We start from the raw sequence: 16070 nt of genomic DNA, 5'->3' as shown, positions 1-16070 counted from the left end.
GATTAACGTCAGTGCAATCATAGTCGAGCTGAATGGCACCAAGCTGGAGATCATTTTTAACCTGCACTAGGTTAAATCTTTGAATGTTCCGAATGAAGGTAGGACGCTCAGGGCACCCAAGTGATGGTAACGAAATATTAACGGAGACAAACAAAACTAGGATGGCATGGTTCTTGGGCTAGAAGAGGCTCTTCGGCACGTGACACGGTAAAGATATCAGGAGATCCGAATATCAAGTCAAGTTGAACTCCTCTGTCATTAGCTACACTGCTAAGCTGACATACGCCAAGATGTGAAGCCAAGTCCAATATGACGTTGGCCGAAGGAGAAGCAGTAGAAAGATCGGGTTGAATCCAATTGAAACCAGGCAAATTGAAGTCGCCAGCAATTAATACGTGGTCAAAGTTGTGGTAGACGGACAATATGTCCACAAGTGAATCAGTGAGTAAAGTCTTGTTTGGGCTTGAGGGGGAATATAGACAGCGCAGACAACCACCTTACAGCGAGAAGTGAGATTGACTTCCACACACAATGCTTCCACTGGTAGATCAGGTTGCAGTACTTCAGATGACGACAAAGATCCATGAACAGCAATAAGGACACCACCGCCATCTTGCTTGCAACTAGTCAAGGGCGAACGATCCCTCCGATAAACATCATATCCAACAAAACCAAGCTCAGAAGAAGCGATTGTGGAATTCAGATTTGTTTCAGTGAGAATAATAACATTATTCAAGGATAAGGGAACAAAGGCATGCAAATAGGAGAGTTTGGAACGAATACCATTAACATTTTCATACAAAAAAGACAGGTGAGGAGTGCCGTTGGTGATTATACATTTTTTGATTGAACGATTTTTGGGGTTCCATTAATATATTTAATGGTAAGATTCTTCTCTCCAGACTCTGATCGACGAGACAGCTCTGCCCTAAGATTCTTGAGACGTTCAGCTTCTTTTCTGGATCTATCACGACTGATAGACACTCCAGTGAAATTGTCACCAATTCCTCGTAGAAACTCTCTGGTAGCTGTCCTAGTGATCATGCGAACAGAATCCTCACAGCCAACAATCACTTTGATCGGGCGGGGTTTGTCCCTGGACCCTTTTCCTACTCGAAAAAGCTTAAAAGAATTAACTTCTAAACTAGGATCAATGGCAGAGAAAATGGATTGAAGATTTGCCTTATCGTCCTCAATTCAATCATGCGCCGTGCCCATTGTGCTCTCACCCAACCCGAAGACCATAATGTTTTTGGCCCGGAGGTTTCTTTCATTAATTTCCTCAGTTGTAGAGACAATGCAGGAATCAGAAGATGAGTTCCCCTCGAGCATAGCCAACCTTTCACCATGTGTGTCAACCGTAGAGGAGACAATAGCCAGGTTGTGAGAGATGGAATCAACCTTATTTTCAACAGAAGCCACGCGTGGTTCCATGGTTGATAGACAGTTCAACATAGCAGATACCTCAGCTCGCAGCTCAGCAATGTCTTTTGAAATATCATCAATTTTATTAACCTTGCTGAGGAGATCATCAAGTTTAGATAAAACTGTAGTCATCTGCGCTGAGAACTGAGCAATAGGAGTACTGGGGTTTGAGACGCAATCAGTACGGGTACACCACCATTTAATAATCACCGCTCAAGCGATTATATTCAGTTTTATTCATTTTAAAACATTCCCTGTGAAACCATCGTTTGCAATCGCCATCACATTCCAATCCATCCTCGGAGTCCAAGACTGCCTTAACACAAATAGTTTATAGCACAGAAGATGGTAAAGGAAATATTAAGATTACTATGGGTTTGTACTAGCAGATTTTAATCAATGAAAATTTATTATATATAATCTAAGGTAGATAAAGCAGGATGCAAAATCCCCAAACCGCCAGCTACTCGATCCACCAGCAGGGGAATAAGAAGAGAGTCAAAAGCTATTGAGTTATAGTGTCGATCTAAAACATATGGCAAATGAGTAAAGACACTAATCTAGAAGGCAGTGGCAAGAGAAAAATTTGACGTAGCGGCTATTGCAATGAAGAGGCAGTTTTGACAGTTGTTGTTATTGACGTCACAAGGGATAGGGTTGTTAGTTTTAATCAGAATAATAACCAAGTTAACTAACAATTTGAGGGACACATCAAATAATAGACACTTACAGAAAATGATAGATGCAGGAAGGTACGTAAAGATATTCAGAAATCAAAATTTACAGACAAGCTAAACGGAAAAGTCTCAGAGCTCTATTCAAAGTCGCAGCTAGTACGGCCATCTTGATCGAAAAATGTTTTTGATCTAACTCGGATGTTCTTCTTTCTGCATATTACGGACTCATATACCCGCATCTCGTCTATGCTCTGCCTATATGGGGGTGTGAGAACAAAAGGAAACTGTTTCTGTTCCGCCTACATAAAAGAGCAATCAGAGTAATTTTTTCAATTAACAGGCGTCAATCTTGTAAATAGATTTTTAAGTCTTCCAATATTCATACTTTTCCATGTCTTTATATTTACGAAACTTTATATTTTCTAACTAAATACATTGAACATTTCAAAATTCCTCGTAACCATCAGTTTAATTTAAGAATTTCTAACAACCTTCAGGTCCCTACACATCACACAGATTTCTTCCAAAAAAATCTCCGTTACAATTTAATTAATCTGTTTAACAAATTCCATATGTACCTCAAAACAGAGTCCAATCATTTAAAATTTAGAACAAGGCTTAAGTTATTTCTCCTTGATAAATGTTTTTACAGCGTTCGTGAACTCCTGACTGACGGCTAATTAGACAACGTGGCAGTTTTAAAATCTCTTAAGAGTTCAAATCGTTTTAGTTATTTTATTGACGATTGTAATCTGTTGTAAGAAGTTATCTGACATGATCAAGGCATGTAATTGTGTTACTTTGGTTGAATAAGCGAGTTATTGAGTTATTTTGTTTCAGCAATTTGCTAGAGTATAAATTAACGAAAGTTAAAACCGAAAGAAAATTTTGATTGTAATATAAATTGATGAATTATTTCACTCTTTTAAAATTAAATCTATTTATATATTTCAAATACTTCGTCCCACACGTCCTGCTAAAGTCAAATGCTTGCAAACCTTAACTAACATAATACGTGCAGAAAGGTCTCATGATTTAGTTGTTTCGACATCTACAAGATTTGCAGCAGCGTGCGTCACAGCGCGTACCTACTGAAAATGACGAGCAACGAGAGCGACGTCTACATGATTGCGGCACAGCGTGTAGCTATTGAAAATGGGCAAACATTCGAATCCTTTGGGGTTGACTTCCAGTCCAGTCCGATCTTCGTGCATGACATGTTATATGTAGTATTTTCTAGAGTTAAGCGACCAACTACTTTATAAAAGTACATCTTCCAAATGAAAATCCTCGACATACCTGCAATATAGTATGGATGGAAGTGTTACGTTAAGACACGATTAGTTAAAACTGTGATGATATAAAAATGGATATACTTACATTAGTCAATTGATGAACTGTAAAAAGAAAGTAAGTTATGAGAAAATGTTAAACCAATTTCATTAGTGGTTTATTATTTCAATAAGCAGTTCATATTTTGTTATTATCCTGTCGGTAAGATCGAAAAATACTATTCATATTTCTTCAACAGGTAGTACGTATCTAAATATAATCCCAAAACACGACTTACCAGAAAAAATACAGAGCAAAACTCGTTTTCCTGGTACTAATATCGTTATAAATAAGAATTAAAACTTTCAATACCCCTGTAAAAACTAAATATCAATAAACAACTGAAATCAAAATTCAAAATAAAGAGATAATGATTTAAGTAACTGACAAAGTTCTACATAAATACAATTTATTTCACTCATAAAATTAATAAACTATATTGAATTTAAATACATCCAATTCCTGAAATGAAATAAAAAGTTGTTTAAAGTTAATAATAAACTCTTAACACTTTGTCTTAATATTGGATGAAACGTTGGTTCTTTGTTTAAAGTTTAATATAGACGAAACATTCTTTCCTCAAATCTTAGTGTTTTATTTGTTAACATTAACGATGGCAAATATACAAACAACTATCATCCCTTTAAACATTGGTGTCACTCTGGTTGCTTTACTGGAACAATAATGCATTAGCCTTAACTATATGAGATGGGGTCTAGGAGACGGGCTGACCTTAGTTCGGGTGAACCCCAATGAACTGGGAAAGTACCTCTCCAGGGGCGGCACCGCCAAGGTGTCGCTCAAGACCGAAGGGGGATCCGAATCCAACCATCTAACCAATAGTTGGGCTCGGATAAACGCTTACTTAGCGTCCTGTTTGAGGTGGCCCTGCTGTCAACAAAACCCCAGGATCTAGGGTAGTGCCTCGATTGTGCACTCTGCACGGTGACGGCCCTCGGCGCGTAGTGGTGCCAGTCCGGGTCCGCCTGGAATCGCACCACACAAAAACTTGTTTTTGACTGAGGGCACCCCAATCCCACGGTGTGAGGCGCCCCGTGCCTAAGGGATGCATGGCGCAGGGGTTGTGCGTCGTAAACGGAGCCCTTGGGGTTCGGGCGCCCCCCCCTAAGCATAAATAGCCTTACCTGGTCATGCGGGGATTTAGATCTGGAAGAACTGCAACGGGAAGTACTCGATGATGCAAGCGGAAGGGCTGAGTCCATGGACACAGACACTGGAGCATGTTTAATGGACTACAACCTTAAGCTCCCCTTCTGGCTTCCGGACAGTCAATGGAGGAGGCAAACGGGCAAGATGTCGGCCAACGAAAGAAGGAAGATGAGGAAACAGAGGGAGGCAGCACCAGAGGCAACTGCAGGAGCGGTCTCTACTCCTAGTGGGAAGAGAGGGTGCTCGGGCGGTTCTTCGGCGGAAAAACCCCTGCCGAAGAGGCGCCCGACCGCACCTTCTGAGCATGCGAGGAGTACCAATCCCTCAACGGAGGAGGGATTGGGAGAAACATTCAGGGAGGTTCTGACGGGACATAAGCTAGTCTTGGTCCCTGCGAACTTTCCTGAGAGGCGCCTCTCAGAGGAGGAGGCTATGGAGCTTCGGGGGCGCATTCTCGACGAGGTACTCTCAGCAGAGGGTGTGTGCCTGCAGTTCAAGAGGTGTTTCCCGGAAAGGGGGGCTCTCGTCATGCTGTGTGGCAGTGACGAGACCAGGGATTGGCTCCGGGGCTGGGGATCTGTGGTCCTGGGGGAATAGGGGTGATCTGTGGGGACTACAAAGACCTCATAAGATCTACCAAGGTCTTCCTAAGGGTTGATGGTCCCATGGCCGAGAAGGACTCTGCGACCATTCTCAAGGCCATAAATAAACAGAATGCTGGGATCTCTGTGTCGGACTGGAGGGTTGTTGGAGATGTCCACACGGGAGATTCCAGAACACTCGTAATTTTAATAGATGAACAATCTTTAGCCACTCTTAAGGGGAGGGGCTGGAGGGTGTTCATTGGTGTGGAGCAGGTCCAGCTGAGGGCACGGGGTGGGGCGGCTGATCATGGGGATCAAGGTTCTTCAGATCAACCTGCAGCACAATAAGGCTGCCTCGGCTGTATTCTGCAGACGCTTCCTGTCGGAAGATTATCATGTGGCTCTGATACAGGAACCTTGGATCAGCAAGGGAAAAATATCAGGGCTTTCAATGACAGGGGTGAAAATTGTTAGTGCCCAGGTTGAAAATGCCAGGACATGTATTGTTGTAAGCAACAAGGTGGACAGCATTCCTGTTCTGGAATTTTGTTGCAGGGATCTCGCCATAGTCAGGCTGATGGTGGCTGGTACTGGACGAGCCCTGCTAGTTGCATCATCATATCTACCGTATGATGATGCGGAGTCCACGCCCTCTAGGGAACTGGCTGCCTTGGTGGACCATGTTGGGAGGAGTGGAGCGGAACCGGTGGTGGGATGCGACGCCAACTCGCACAACGAGGCGTGGGGCAGCACCAACACCAATAACAGAGGTAAGTTACTTCTAGAATATATAATGTCCCGTAGTCTAATGATTGCAAATGTGGGAAATGTGCCCACGTTTCGCACGAGGACAAGAAGGGAGGTGCTGGATGTGACCATGATGTCGGAGGGTATGGCTGGTCGGATGCATGGCTCGCATGTGTCTGACGAGCCTTCCCTCTCTGATCATGCTCACGTCTGTTTTAAGATCGGTGAACAGATGCTGGAAAAATTTCAGTATAGGAATCCGAGGAACACAAACTGGGTATCATACAAGGAAAACCTCAGGGCACGGGTGGATTCTGATTCCACTAATGGGAAACGGATTCACAGCGCGGCGCAGCTTGACGAATCTGCTGACGGTCTTACTTCTGCGATTGTCGGCTCCTTCGATCTCAGCTGCCCGGTTATCAACAAAAATAGATGAAAGGTAGCCTGGTGGAGCTCTGAACTGGCCTCTTTGAGGAAGAGGGTCAGGGCTCTATTCAGGAGAGCCAAAACTTGGGGCACTTGGGACACCTACCATGAGGCTCTTGCACTGTACAACCGCAAGGTTTGTACGGCTAAGAGGTTAGCCTGGAAGAAGCTCTGCACCGATATTGACAGTGTGCAGGGCTGTGCAAGGCTACAAAAGCTATTAGCAAAGAATCCCATCTCGCCGCTTGGTAGTCTCAAGGACGATCAAGGTGTTTACATTACTGAGCCGGAAGGAGTTCTGAAAGTTTTGATGGGAACACACTTCCCGGACTGTATTGTTCATGAGGGTGAACAACCACCCGAAAGTGAGGGGAGACATGCGGGTCGCGCCACCCATTTGCAGTGGAGTCTGGCGCACCGTATTGTTACCTTCAGTAGGATTGAGTGGGATATTAACTCATTCAGTCCTTACAAGGCTCCTGGGGGCGACGGGGTGAGACCGGTTTGCTTGCAGCGGGGATTGGACATTCCCCTTCCCCAGCTGTGCAGACTGTTCAGAGCCTCCGTGGCTCTCAGGTACATCCCACTATCCTGGAGAGTGTCCAGAGTGGTGTTCATACCGAAGCAGGGGAGGGCGGGCATGGATCGGCCGAAGTCTTTCAGGCCGATATGCCTGTCCACCTTCCTTCTCAAAACCATGGAGAAAATGGTTGCCAGGTTTGTTTGGGAGGGAGCTCTTCTGGAGCGACCTTTGCATCCTAACCAGCATGCCTACACTCCAGGAAAGTCATGCGACTCGGCCCTGCATCAATTGGTATGCAGGATTGAGAAGACGCTAGCGGCAAAAGAGGTAGCCATAGGAGTCTTTTTAGAAATTGAAGGTGCCTTTGACAATACAGCCACTCAGGCGATTATCAATGCGGTCTCAAGACGTGGCGTTGATGGTCAGGTGTGTGACTGGATAGGGGCCTTGCTCACGAACAGGGTTGTTGTTACAACCCTCATGGGAGCAAGTGTTAGTGCGAAGGCTACGAGGGGCTGTCCGCAAGGCGGCGTCCTCTCTCCTCTTCTGTGGAACCTGGTTGTGGATGACCTGCTAAATTCTTTGAATAGCAGCGGAGTACGCAGATGATATTGTGATTCTTGTGAGTGGCAAGTCCAACACAACAATCACGGAACTGACCGATGCTGCTCTGAACATGGTGGGAAACTGGTGTGATAAGGTTGGCCTCACCGTCAACCCCACCAAGGCTGCTGTGGTTGCCTTTACCAGGAGGCGACAGATGGAGGGCATTGGTCCCTTTCTATTTAAAGGCTCACCCGTTGAGCTGAAGCCTGAGGTCAAGTACCTGGGCGTGATCCTAGATAGGGTTCTAAACTGGGGACCTCATCTAGAAAGGGTCATTGCCAGGGGTAAGTGGTCTCTAATGCAATGCAGACGTGTGATAGGTGGGCTCTGGGGACAAGCCGAGGCGCTTGTACTGGCTTTATGTTTCCGTGGTCAGACCTGCACTAATGTATGGAGCTGTCGTATGGTGGCCAAAAACGGATGCCAAGACGGTGGTAGCAGGTCTGGCGGGTATCCAAAGGATGGCCTGCCTTGCTATCACTGGGGCTTTTCCTAGTGCGCCAGGCGCGGCTCTGGACTGTTGTCTTAATCTCGCCCCCCTGGACATAGTCATTCGAGATATGGCCAGGAGGAGTGCCTACTGTCTTCAGCAGATGGGACTCTGGTCGGGCTGCAGCAGTGGGCACTGCAGAATTAGCACTCTGATACAGGAGGATGTTTTGCACATGATCTCTGATCAGATGCCACAAAAGTTTTCCTTTGACAAACCCTTTAGGATTATTTTACTCTCAAGGGATGATTGGTCAGAGGGGAAGAAACCTCTTCCACCGGAGGAGCTCGAATGGTACACAGACGGCTCCAAAACAAAAAGCGGCACAGGCGCTGGAATTCTGGGAGTGAGACCATGTAGGGAGCTGGTGGTTCCTATGGGCCCGTATCCGACAGTCTTTCAAGCGGAGGTCGCAGCCATTATGGAATGTGCTCGTGAGAATCTTCGTCTGCGATATAGGGGCAAGACGATTAACATTTTCACGGACAGTCAGGCAGCGCTGATGGCGCTGGATTCTTGCGCAATCAAATCCAAACTGGTTTGGGATTGCTATCAGACCGTTTCCTCCCTTGCCAGAATCAACAATGTAACCGTTTGTTGGGTTCCTGGTCATGAGGGGATTCTTGGGAACGAAAGAGTTGGTGCCCTGGCCAACCAGGGCTCAGCAACAATTATGACGGGCCCTCAACCGTTCTGCGGTGTTCCAAGGTGTGAATCCTCTAGGGTTGTCTCGAAATGGATTCGCGCGGAGCATGGGAGAAGGTGGAGGTTGCATCCGGGTTTGAGAGTGAGTAGAATGGTATTACAGTCACCTTCCTCCAAGGTGGCTTCGGACCTTCTCTCATTAAACAGATCAATGTCTTCTAAGGTCATTGGTCTCATTATGGGGCATGGTCACCTGAGGAAGCACCTACACAGAGTTGGAATCCTTTAGGAGGATCCGCTCTGTGGAAGGTGTAATGAGCAGGAGGAGACTGCTGAGCACCTGCTCTTTGATTGCCCTGCAATAGCAAGAGAGCAGTATGCCATCTTTGGTAGCTTGGACAGGGGTGGTGAATTTTCCCAGGAGGACTTGATAGGTTTTTTTCGGCGGTTTGTTGAACTGCTGAAGTTGTAGACTGGTGGGCCTCATGGTGTTTCCGGGGTGCGCAAAAAGCCCTTGAGGCTTAAGATGGCAGTAGGCCGTAGGCCGCCCCAAGGGGGAAAAACTATATGAGATAACTAGGAAATATCAATGAAGGGGGTGCTAATTCAGTGCAGTTACTGTGTCCAAGAAGTGAATATACACCTCCAGGCGTGATGTCGCAGCCTGAAGAGTCTTTTCCAGGGGGAGCGAAAGCATCGTCCACTCTTTTCTTAAATATATCGATACCTGTGGCCACTGATGTACCACTTCTGAACATCCATCCGGTAGCTCAGATTTAAGTGAGCCATTGCTTAAATGAAGTCGAGGGAGGGTGGTCCAGAGTCTGGAAAGTGTTAAATCCTGAAATATCCCATAGATTGGAAGCTCCTTGTGATCTGGAGCTTCTAGAGGCCAGTAACACCATATGTCTGGATGCTCACATAAATTGAGAGTGAATATAGGCATAAAGCTTCCAAAGCCTAAACATTTGCAGAAGTAATTAGATCCCATAACACATGTGCTTCTAGAGTGTGTTGAGATCTTGTAAAAATGCCTTCTAAGGCGAGGCAGCGGTATTATTCTTATCGCCCAAAACCTCTTAGAGCCCCAACAAACTAAAAATCTTTGTAGGCGATTTTCAGAAATGTCTAAACGTTAGAAAAATTCACAAAGACCACATATATCACATATATCTGATATAGAGCTTCCAGAGGCTGATAACTCTCAGAAACCAGGAATTACCATTAGTAGAGAGATCGTAATAGCCGGGAGGTTGGATTTCCCCTGCATTAGGAATCCTGCGGTATGGAATTTTAAGGGACGGATATTAGAGCAGATTCTGGAAGTTCCCTCAAATTGGCAGATAACAGTATATAACACGTTAGTACATAAATAGCTTTACATATTGGAAGTTTGTAGTACATATCAATACAGCACTTAGATGCTCCTAAAAACCATGGGCGTTCAGACCACAGAACTGTTCCTGTGGTGGTGTAGTGTACATTTTTATTGTTTTCAGGTAGTTCAATGCTTGTAAATTTCAAGTGTCAATTCTTGTAAACCAACGAAAATCTATTTTAATCTTGTGGAGTTCCCACAAATTTTGTTTTTGTTCCAAATGCCTTTTTATTATACGATTGATTATGATTAACATTCAATCATTCATGTTATTGACGGTTTATATATATATTTGTTTTGACAACTTATGTTAAACTCGGGATAATAGTGATATACTTGTTTGTATACCTTTTTATAATTATGAAGTCAAATATAAAATATGACTTGTTGGCATAATTATAATAGATAAACAAGCATGATGAGCTATCGTCGATTATATTTGCAAATCTGAGATTCTATTTTTATTTAAAGAATAAAAATCTAGATCCTGAAATAAATAGCTCGTTAGTTGACGTTCTGTATTATAATTATATATATATCAAAATTGTGGAAATATTTTATACTTTGGTCTGTCTTTTAAAAGTTTATTATCCAACTGCACTGCGCTAACAGCTGCGCAACAGTACAGATTTCGTCAACTGAAGTTTCCTGGTTAGTTATTCTGCTAGACAAGAAAATTCCAAGCTTATTGATATTTTAAATATTGGCATTATATTTTTCAAATAGTATACCGTGAGTTTGGACTCTGAGCATTAGGTAAGAAAATCAACATTTTATTCTAGTTTTAATCCCCTCTCCTATGACGTTGTGCGGAGTAGCTGAACAGCCTACGTTGTCTACAAGCTGCCAAGTATTCCAGGTAGTCATTTTATTAATACCCATTATTCTATTGCGATGTTTCTGTGATTCACTTGTAATTGTGTATTGATTGCAAATTTTATTGATGTTTCGTAGTATTTGTTAAAAATGTTACGGTACTTTAAGTACAATATCTAAGCTAACAGCTGTAAACAAAACCCACATAAGCAACCAAGATAAAGAGGCTTCAGAAGTAATTTTGGCATATTTTATTCTAGTGGAAGCAGTTTACGAATTAAATTTACTTTATTTTATTTTATTTTTCATATATGGTCAATCTCATAATCTGTTACATTTTAATTAAAAATAAAAGGTTTTGACAATTATTTTATAGGCTTTTACAGCCTATTGATAACACACATAACAAAACATAATAGTGGCCTATCAATAAGCTTGTTTCCAATAGCTGAGGCCCTAATAATGAAAAAAAGGATATTTTAATCTGGTTCATTTGTATGTTAATTTTTGTGTGTTGAATATATTAATTTTTTTTAACTAGGCTATCTCTATTGATAAATCCGAGTTCAAAATACCTTAGTAATGTTTTAAAATAGCTTACTTTATTTTAATTTATCATAGTGTCAAAAATATGTTGATGTTCATGGGTTTTTCATATTGAACTACTGAACATATACTGAACAGGCTATATTTATTACATTTAAAATTGTCTACTAAGGTTAATGGGTATTCTGTTGTCATGGGTGTGGCATTTGGACATATTTGATTGAGTGTTATCTTCAATCTTTCTTTAGTATTAAAATACCTTGTCCATCAAAAATGGCCATGTTAAAATTATATTCGTTAAAATCATATAATAACACATATTCAATTAAATCATGTCAGTGATGTTTCTTGTATAACAAAAGAACTAAATTATTGATGAAACCTCTCATGATTGGAACAAATAAAAATGATTTTGCATTACTTATTAGTCTAAATTCATTACAAACTCTATGAATTTGCGGGATAAAACTAAATAGGAATTTATTGGAAAAAACTATATTAGAATTTACTGGATAAAACTTAATTCCATATTAATTTTTAGATATATTGAAACACTCTTATTTTGACGTTTCCAATAATAAAGCTCGGGTAGACTTCAATAAGGGACCTACACTCGTTTTTGGCTGTTTTTGTCGAATAGGTCGATGTTTTCATCCAAAGGAATAGTTTGATATTACAATTTAATTCACTTAGCGGGTAGGGTACGATATGCGGACCCGGTTTTTTATATCGAAATTGGTAAACGATATTACTTAATCATAACAACCGATATAATCAATCGTTACTGATTAATTATCTTGAACAATTAACTTAAATAATCTATATCAACAGCTGTAAGTTAAACACTTTCAAATAATACACGTAAGGTAATATTTCAATTTTACATAAGTAACATTTGATTATTAAAAATGGCAGTCAATTTTAGAAAACTACACGACATTGATTTGAAAGATGATGACATGTTTTACATGGCTTCAACATGTTGAACTCGTACCGAAAAATCCATTATGTGAAATTTGTGGGAAAGAAACAACTGTAACTGTGAGAGAAGTAAATATGGCCGTCTTTAGTTTTCCTAATTTTGGTTATAATAATTTGTTTCATCACTGTAATTTAAATATTAAATTCATATTTTATTTTAAAACATATGATTGTTATCGAGGACTATAGATACTTTTATATCGATTGATAGTCTAGGATTTGAGATGCGAATAATAGATATCGATGATTACATTCTTTGAGCAAAAACTGGATCCGCTTATCGTACCCTACCCCACCTAGCATATGGTTTCAACTTATTAGTTATAGTAATTTTAATGTAAACAATAAACAGCAAGAAGTAACTAATATTTTGAGATTTTGAAAATGGCGATGAATGAGGAAAATATGTGAGATATTTGTCACAAGTGACAAGATTTGTTTAAGTGGCTTCAGCATGTGGGTTTGGCTTCTGGTAACCCATGGGGAGAATTCTTTCCTCCATTTCACAGAAGCAGTTACTCATTTGATATAAAGCTGGGCAAGTTATTAATATTGTAAGGTTTCTTTGATATCTAAATCTAGGCCATAGTTGGTTTTTTTGTGTTGTAACGTTAGTATTAAATTAGGGTAATTCTAAGCAATATATGGGTCAACCTCGATTTTTCTCATATTACAATATATTGTTCCAATAGTCAATTAGAGAAGGAAATGACTAGAATTTCTTGCCGGAAAGCAGTTATAGGGAGCAGGCAACTGCCAGACGGTCATATATTGCTTAGAGTTACCTATTAGTGATCAGGGGCACTGACGTGATCTGGGCTTCAAATTTGGAACTACTCGAGTTAATTTTTTTTCTAAAAGAGCAAGCAGCGCGAAGCGCTGCGCAGCGGGCAGGCATCGTGCGTGATCCTTTTTTTTATTAAAAATTTTTGATAAATTGTTATTACATATTACAATATAATGTAGGTAATGTATGTATGTAAAAACAATTTTAAACACATAATTACATGCTGGAAAGCAAAGTAAACCAATATAATCCGCCCAATACAAAATCTCCGTAAAAATCTGGTAAAGTAATCTGTGTCATTCCTTTGGCCTGAATCAATTCAGTATAGACGAAGATCACGCACGATGCTTGCCCGCTGCGCAGCGCTTCGCGCTGCTTGCTCTTTTAGAAAAAAAATTAACTCGAGTAGTTCCAAATTTGAAGCCCAGATCACGTCAGTGCCCCTGATCACTAATAGGTAATTCTCGCGGTTGCCTGCTCCCTATAACTGCTTTCCAGCAAGAAATTCTAGTCATTTCCTTTTCTAATTGACTATTGGAACATTATAATGTAATATGAGTTGCCTGCTCCCTATAACTGCTTTCCGGCAAGAAATTCTAGTCATTTCCTTTTCTAATTGACTATTGGAACATTATATTGTAATATGAGAAAAATCGAGGTTGACCCATATATTGCTTAGAATTACCTAAATTAGAGTTTTTTAAAAATTATCATGTAAAAGATTCTTTTTGTTTCTGTATTTTAGTAAAACATATTGTGTATTTGTTTTATAATTTATTTGTACATATCGAGGTTGGAATATATATCGAATTGTTCAATAAAAACAACCAAATAACGAATGTAGGCCGCTTATTGAAGTCTCCCCCGTTTTATTACAATCATCGATACTTTATATATCTTATAAATATAAATGAATGGCGAAATGTGTTAGTAAGCGCTAATCTCTCGTCTCCTCTCCTGTGGGTGATGGTAGTGGATGATCTCCTAAGCAAAGCAGAGAAGAGGGGAATTAGGCTACTATGTTATGCGGACGACCTAGTGCTTATGATCAAAGGAAAAAACAAAGGCATGCTGGAACACCTAATACAAACAGAACTTAACTTCATAAGCAACTGGTGTCATGGGGAAGGTCTACGGTTCAACCCATCAAAAACAAATATGATTACCTTTACAAGGAAAAGAAAATTCCAGCTATCACAACCTGTTCTGGAAGGAATCAGCATCAACCAAACAAAGGAAGTGAAGTACCTGGGTTTAATCCTGGATGAAAAGCTCACTTGGAACTCCCATATTAGAAACAGGATATCCAAAGCAATAATGGCCCTTGGGGCCTGTAAGAGACTTTTTGGATTTAAATAGGGACTTAAACCCAAAATGATATATTGGATTTACGAAACCATAATAAAACCAATGGTCACATATGCTGCCTTAGTGTGGTGGCCGAAAGTAGAACAAACAACAGCTGCAAAAAGGCTACAGAGTCTTCAAGGGTTAGCTTGCTTAAGCATCACAGGAGCGATGAGCTCCTGCCCAACACTAGCAATTGAAGCGGTCCTGGGTTACACTCCTCTTGGGCAGGAGGTGATGAGAACAGCCGCTATAAGCGCAATGAAGCTTCTAGGAACAAAGGTAATAAATGCTACCTCCTTAGAAGCCCATATGAAAATATTGCAAAAATTTCCTGAGGCTGAAATGGTAACCAAAGTGTCAGATGCTATGGTTAAGAAATACTCCTTTGTCAAACCATATACGGTCTGTATCTGAAGTAGGGAGAAATGGATTAAAAAGGAGGCCTACCCTACAAAAGAGTCCTGAAGTTTTTCACTGATGGTTCACGCCTTGACTCTAGGGCAGGATACGGAATACATGAACCTGGAGTTGACATGGCTGTGCCCCTAGGAAGACATGCCATGGTTTTTCAGGCGGAGGTCATGGCAATAGACTCATGTTCCAGAAGACTTATACAAATGAGGACAAAAGGATTATCATACCTAATACTTTCTGATAGTCAGGCTGCACTGAAGGCACTTGATACCTGTTCGATTGATTTGAAAGCGGTCTGGGAATGCAGGGGTGCTCTAGCAGAGCTGGCAATGAATAACAGAGTAACACTCGGTTGGGTACCGGGTCATGAAGGTATTCATGGGAGTGAAAAAGTGGACATCCTTGCCAAAAAGGGAGCGGAATCGACATTGGTGGGGCCTGAGCCAGGTTGTGGGATAGCCTTCTCCAACATTAAGGCTCTGGTCAAAGATTGGGAAAAGAGGACAAGACACAATAATTGGACTAGAGCCTCAGGATTAAGAGTATCCAAATTGTTTATCTCTCCTTACGTTAAAGGGTGGACAGCTCTCTTAGACCAGAATAAGGAGGATATAAGACTGATATTAGGAATGTTGACAGGACATGGCCCTCAGAGGAAGCACCTTAAGGTAGGCACCTAAGGTAGGCCTTAGTCAGAGTAACGAATGTAGACTCTGTGGAGAGGAGGAAGAGTCAGCGGAGCACATTTGGTTAGATTGTCCTGCCATCATAGAGACTCGGAAAAGATACCTGGGAGCATATCTCCTCAGCCCCAAGGACATTAGAAAACAGGAGCCCTTAAATCTGATTGATTTTTGCAAAAGCCTCGGTCTTTGAGGGCACAAAATTAAAGTAAGGGAGGCGCAAAGGTCCTTTTAGGACTAAGCGCGGTGACAAACTGTCCTTTTCCCTCAAGAAGAAAAAAAAAAGCGCTAATCTCGATAACGGTTGGACGAATTCGGTTAATTCTTTTTGTAAAATGTCCATTGAAATCTGAGGAAGGTTGTTATGAAGAAAAGTTACCTGTAATATTTTTGAATTCAGAAAAAAATATATAAATTTTACTCCAGATTGCGCCAGTGACAAATTAAAATCATCTAATGTGCATTAAATACTGTTATAAAACTAACC

General features: G+C 41.3%; 1 protein-coding gene across 3 annotated transcripts in view; it reads left to right on the top strand.

Annotated features, from left to right (window-relative positions):
- The first annotated feature begins 10610 nt into the window (after nt 1–10610).
- LOC124364882 (CCR4-NOT transcription complex subunit 4) overlaps nt 10611–16070 on the top strand; it is a 98728-nt gene continuing 93268 nt past the window's right edge. The window contains exon 1 of one of the 3 annotated variants that reach the window (XM_046820691.1): nt 10611–10762. Coding sequence is in view for 1 of the 3 variants with exons in the window: in XM_046820682.1 (XP_046676638.1) it covers nt 10806–10865 (60 nt within the window). In the remaining 2 variants the exon portion in view is untranslated. Of the gene's footprint in view, nt 10866–10928; nt 11058–16070 lie in introns of those variants that run through there. The other 2 variants (XM_046820682.1, XM_046820700.1) reach the window with 2 other exon arrangements.

This window comes from Homalodisca vitripennis, chromosome 1 (assembly GCF_021130785.1).
Source record: "Homalodisca vitripennis isolate AUS2020 chromosome 1, UT_GWSS_2.1, whole genome shotgun sequence".
Taxonomy (NCBI): domain Eukaryota; kingdom Metazoa; phylum Arthropoda; class Insecta; order Hemiptera; family Cicadellidae; genus Homalodisca; species Homalodisca vitripennis.
The sequence above is the reverse complement of the archived record's forward strand: the minus strand, read 5'-3'. Positions and strand labels throughout refer to the sequence as shown.